This window comes from Myotis davidii, unplaced genomic scaffold (genome assembly GCF_000327345.1).
Source record: "Myotis davidii unplaced genomic scaffold, ASM32734v1 scaffold803, whole genome shotgun sequence".
Lineage (NCBI taxonomy): Eukaryota > Metazoa > Chordata > Mammalia > Chiroptera > Vespertilionidae > Myotis > Myotis davidii.
In genome coordinates, this window is record NW_006295567.1 from 1,648,216 (window position 1) to 1,653,730 (window position 5,515).

The following is a 5,515-nucleotide window of genomic DNA, read 5'->3' on the forward strand; positions in this document are numbered from 1 at the left end:
CGCTTCCCTCCGGTGCCTCCACAGCGTCTCCCCGCCACCACACTCATCCCTGCGACGGACCTCGGGCTCCCAGCGGGGTCACAGGTCCCGGGACACGGCCCAGAGCAGGCGGGCTCTGGGACGGGCACGTGCTCACACCTGTGTGCGCTTCGGGCAGGCTCAGGGCCCGTGACCCTCCCGTCCCGGCCGCTCCCATTCTCCACGTTTCCTCCCCGGAACGTGCCAGCCGCCTGGGTCCCGTGGCGCTCACCCAGGTGGCGGAAGTAGTCCTCCAGGCCGCTCCAGAAGTTCTTCTCGATGAACGTCTTCACCAGCCCCCAGGGCTGCTTGCGGTAGCGCAGCTCAGTGGAGACCCTGCGACAAGCCAGACCGAGGTCAGCGCTTCCCGGAAGGTCAGCCCGGCCCTAGTCCGGGGCGGCTCCACGCGCATCACCCCCACGGCCACCCTCTGAGGTCGGTGGCGCCAGGGCTGTGGCCTCGCAAGGGTGCCCAGCAGCCGCCAGCCGTGGCCGCCTCTTCTCCACCGGGCTCTGGGCTTCATCGCTTCTCCCTGGAGGAGCACCAGCCTGGCTGCGGCCGCCCCTCCCTCGTGTCCCCAGGCAGCCGGGGCCTGTGCCTCTCCCCAGCTCATCCTCATCTGCCCAGACTTCCTTCCAGCTTGTGTCCCTGCTCCAGGCTGACTGTCCTGCCCGTCTCCTCCCTCAGGGACGCCAGCCGCGCCTGAGCCTGCGGTGAGCTGCTCGTGCAGCCATCGCCGCCCGCCCACCACCTGCTCACTGAGCTGGGGGACCCCTCTGGAATGTTCTATCTGGGGAATAAGCTACAGCAGCGAGAAGTGCACAGAAAGAACAGCCATTCAGAAGCTCCTCCAAGGAGGCGGGAATGGAGAACTCAGACACAGTGGGGAGGAGGGAGAGTGAAGGGAGGAGAGTGAAGGGAGGAGGAGGGAGAGGAGGAGGGAGGTGAAGGGAGGGGAGGGAGGTGAAGGGAGAGGAGGAGCAGATGCCGCGAGCTGTGCAGACAGCAAAACAAACATCTTGTCAGAAGGCGATGAGCAGGTGCTGCCCTTTGTTGGGTGTGGTGTTCAGGCCGTCCTGGTTCCAGGCATCTCTCTGAGCTTCTCACTAAGCAGCGATTTTATTCGAATGACACGAGTGAGTGCCCTCCGTGCAACCAAAGCACCGTGGCCCGAGATCAGGTCTGTAACCATCACTGGTTGGGGGCGGGAGGGGGGGGGGATGTCTAGCCAGCTAACGGCCACGCGTCTAAACGGAAACCATGACATTGGAGCTTCTTCCACATGCGCTGGAATATTTGCGAATTTAAGTTACCACCATCTTCTTTACAAACCCGGAGGTGTCACCAGTGAGTCTGACTTTACGCTGGGCGACCAGCGTTAACACGCGAGGTTTGTGGCTACAGACGCGCGGCGCGTGGGGCAGGTCCACCGCTGGCGTCTAGAGACGCTTATGGAGTACAAAGGGCCAGGCTTTCCAGGTTACGGCTTCTTCAGATTTCAGGGCCCGAGCTCCTTCCTCCTCGAATGCACATCCCAGTGCCCGGACCGGTCCTGCCCACGGCAGATGCTGTCACTCACGCCATCACCCGGCGGCGAGTGCATGCTGAGGGCCTGGGCCCTGAGCCGAGGGCTGGGAACAGGGGCCCCGGGGCTGGCCCTGTGCCAGGCTCATTGTGCCAGGGTGTGTGTGGCAGGTGGCGCCGCCGGTGGAAGGGGCCGGGGCTGGTTCCTAGACCTGCTCTCAGGCTCACGGGGAATCTGACTCTTGGCAAAGCTACTCCACTTACAACCCTTGTTTTTAGTCTGAAAAGTGAGAATAAGCCCACCTCCTTCGGTCATTCTAAAGAACGCACCTTCCAGACAGCACTTTAAACCACAGACCACAAGCAGCAGCAGCTACAGACACTGCACCACAGACACACAGAGCGCAGCGAGCAGGCGCGTGAGAACAGCTGTCAGGACAGGGGGTCGGAGAGGGACTGGAAAGAAGGTGGAGAAGGGACGGCCAGCAGGCCCATCTCCCACCGCCTCCTCCTCCTCCTCCTTCCTCGGGAACAAATGCATGTTCCCCACGTAAGGACCTCGCGAGCGTCCTTCCAGACCCTTCCGGCGAGCCGCGGCAAGCACACCTGAGCCGGCTCTTGCTGCGGGCCACGCGCGTGAGTGTGTAGCGGTTGACGGTGTAGAAGTAGTCGTGGTAGGGCACGTCGTGGGTCAGGACCTCGGCGTCCACCACGTAGCACTCGCTCTCCTGGCTCGCCTTGTACATGGTCTGCATGGAGGAAGCGCGCACATGTGGCCGAGGCGCACCGCGGGGAAGGGACCCCTGCCCTCGTTGCCCCACCCGGCCCCGCGCGTCTGAACGGAGGACCCGGCGCCGCTGGAAATGGCAGCGTCTAAGCATGCGACAGGCTGCGTGTCCAGGAGCACCTGCACCCAGAACTCCCGCACGTCTGGCTGCACCTTCCCCGCAGGATGAGGCCGCCAGCCGCCCCTGCTCCCGCCTCACCTGTGTCTCCCTGACGGTGGCCGTTTTGGGAGCCAGTGGGTTGGTGAGGTTGATGGTGTAAAGGATCAGGCGGCTCTGGTCCCCGTTCTCCTCCTTCTTCCAGGGGTGGAAGACGATATCTGAGGGGGCGAGAGCCCTGCAGTGAGGAGGGCGAGAGGTGCCTCCCCAGCGGCTTCCCTCCAGGGAACTTCTGATGACCCAGCAGAGCCACTGGCCTCCTAGGCAGCCAAGGGGAGCCCGCGGGCAGAGAGGCTGGGGGAGGGGGGGTTCCACAGAAAGAGGCTCATTGTGGCACCGCAGGCTCTGCCCAGGCTCCGCACACTGACTATTCCCGGACGGGGCAGGAGGTCCTGGGGCCGCCCACAGGGACGCTGGCAACACTGGCGGGACTGTGACGAGGGCCTGGGACCCTGGGAACAAGCCCCTCCTCTGAGCCATGTCCTCCGTGCCCTCCCCTCCCGGCAGCAGGCTGGTGAGGCCCAGCTGCTCTTTCAGACGTGGTGCCTCGCTGGGCCAGGGTGGGGCGCAGGGAGGAGACAGGAGCAGGGAGGCATAAGGCATGGCCTCGGGACTCCTGGGTTCGAAGCCTGGCTCAGCCCCTCCTTAGCCGCATGGCCTTGGGCGAGGTCGTAACAGCCTGAGTCCCAGAGTCCTCGAGGGCACGTGGGGGTCACCATCCTCGTACACGGGGCAGGCATGAGCATTAGACGGTAATGCACGGTGCCTGGCACACAGCAGGCGCCTAACCAGTGAGTGGCAGCTGCTGCTCTTGACGAGACGGTGCCCTGCACGCCGGGACTTCTGTGAGCCTTTGGCCCGGCACCCGGTGGGCAAGCCCACGCTGCAGCCCTGGGGCGGGAGGAGCAGAGCCCGGCGGGAGCGTGGCCTGGGAGGAGGTGCTTGGAAGAGAGGGAAGCGGGTGGTGGCGGGAGGGCAGTGCCAGCCCCGGCCGGGAGGAGCACCTGAGAAGCGCCGCTGCTCCATGAAGTCGCGCTGGAAGGGCGAGTCGGTGAACAGGAGGTGGTAGAGCTTGTCCACGCTGAAATTGAAGATCTCATTCACGTACTGCCGGCCGCTCAGGTCCTCGTAGAAGGCCTGGACCTCCCCTGCAGAGAGGACGATAGTGACTGTGAGGCGGTGCCCGGGGGACACAGAGCGATGTCCGGGGGCTGCTGCGGTGCGGCCACCGCGGGGCGAGGAGCCGTGGAGTGGGCGCTGCCTCCTCCGTCCCGGGCACACACACCACTCCTGCGATGCCAGTCCCTGCATTCAGCCCTCAGAGAGTTCGGGACTGTGCCGTCTGCTTTTACACGTTCATGCTCCCTCATGAAGGCAGCTACCTCAGACTAAGATCTACACACATGGCTACTGCCCGGGCTCGCCAGGACCCGGAGGTCCAGCCATCGCGTCTACATGCCGGCGAATGGCACTGCCCGCAGAGGTGAGCTCAAGATGCTGACTCCCTGCCGTCATCGGTTTGTGCAAGTTTCTGAGGCAGCTCTGCAGGCCATGATCGCTAGGGCTCCTCTCCTTCCATAAGCAGCCCAGTCTCCAAGATTTCAACAGCTTTTACAGTTATTCACTTATTTATTTTTAAGAGAGGAAGGGAGAGGGAGAGATGGAAACATTAATGATGAGAGAGAATCATTGATCCGCTCGACCCCTCCCCCCCCACTGGGGATCGAGCCTGCAACCTGGGCCTGGGCCCCACCCGGGAATCGAACTGTGACCCCCTGGTCGATAGGCTGACGCTCAGCCACTGAGCCCTGACAGGTGGGCAGTGACTTCCAAATGTCTGGAGCTTCCATCTGCGCCAGGAGAACGTGGCTGAGGGTACAGGTGAGCGGCTGAAGCCCCCGTGCTTCCCCCGAGGCCTGGGTGCCCGCAGCCGATGACTGCGCTGCTGTAGGGTCTCAAGCGCCCTGAGACCCTGAGGGGCCACGGAGGAGCTCAGGGGCATCCTACAGGATCCGTGCCCAGGACTGTATGGGAGAGAACGTTGTCAGTTTGCACAAATGGCACCCCGGTCAGGATGCAGGAGCAACATGCACAGGCATTCGCCGGGCCCTGCCCCCGGGACGGGGGTGGGGAAACCAAGGAGGCCATGGGGGGGGGGGCGGTGGGGATGGGACCCCGGGAAAGACCACAGCGATGAATGTGCACTGTCTCCATCCGCTCACCAGGTCAGCACCGGCCCCTCCTGCATGGAGGCACACACACCACCAACCAAGCCCACCAACACTGCGCCTGGCTCCGCCCGGACCGCAAGCAGCAGCACGTTCCGCGTGAGGCCAGAGCAGCGGGAGGAAGTGAGGGCTGTTCTCTGAGGACCCTGGAGAAGGGCAGGGTCCGGGTCTCCTATCCCCGCTGCAGGCACTACAGCCAGTTTCTACCACAACTACTGCCTTCCAGGTGCAGCGTGGGCTGCGCTTCCCGGGTCGCAGACACTGCCCACCCCTGGGAGGGACGCGCTCAGGGCCAGCCAGCGCCAGCGTGGGAGGGGGGTAAGGTGAGTGACAAGCCTGGGGAGCAGGACAAGGCACTCAGCTGTTGAGCAAAGACAGACAAAGCGGGACCGATGACGTTCCTGCAAGCAAGGCCCTGAGAGGGGTCCCCGCGGATAACCAGTGAACCTTAAAACGGTTCTGCTGCCCACCAGCCTCCCCCCCACCCGGAGCCGGCCGACTCGGCCTCCACCTGGGGCACCTTTCCAGCCCTCAGCACGGAGGATGTGCTTGAGCTATATTAGTGAAGAAAATACACAAACATAATAAACAGAGTAAACAAGTAAATCCTACTGAATGCTAGAAGGTGACGTCCCCCACGTGGAGGCCAGGAACCGGGCAAGGTCTGCCCCCACTGTCCACCAAACGGCACAGCAAGCCGGAGGGCAGAGTGGCTCCTTCTGCCATAGGCCCCCGAGGGGAGCGCGGCCGAGGCGACAGGACAGCGTCGCCTGCTTCTCCCTGGGGCCTGTTTTCTCAGAG

General features: G+C 63.8%; 1 protein-coding gene across 4 annotated transcripts in view; it reads right to left on the reverse strand.

Moving 5' to 3' along the window:
- Positions 1-5,515, reverse strand: part of GRAMD1B (GRAM domain containing 1B) — a 76,321-nt gene that overhangs the window by 9,487 nt on the left and 61,319 nt on the right. For all 4 annotated transcript variants that reach the window (XM_006770328.2, XM_015568184.1, XM_015568185.1 and 1 more), the window contains exons 10-13: positions 3,491-3,634; positions 2,529-2,647; positions 2,149-2,291; positions 251-354 (exon numbers count right to left, since the gene is read on the reverse strand). In XM_006770328.2, coding sequence (XP_006770391.1) covers positions 251-354; positions 2,149-2,291; positions 2,529-2,647; positions 3,491-3,634 — 510 coding nt within the window. The remainder of the gene's footprint in view (positions 1-250; positions 355-2,148; positions 2,292-2,528; positions 2,648-3,490; positions 3,635-5,515) is intronic.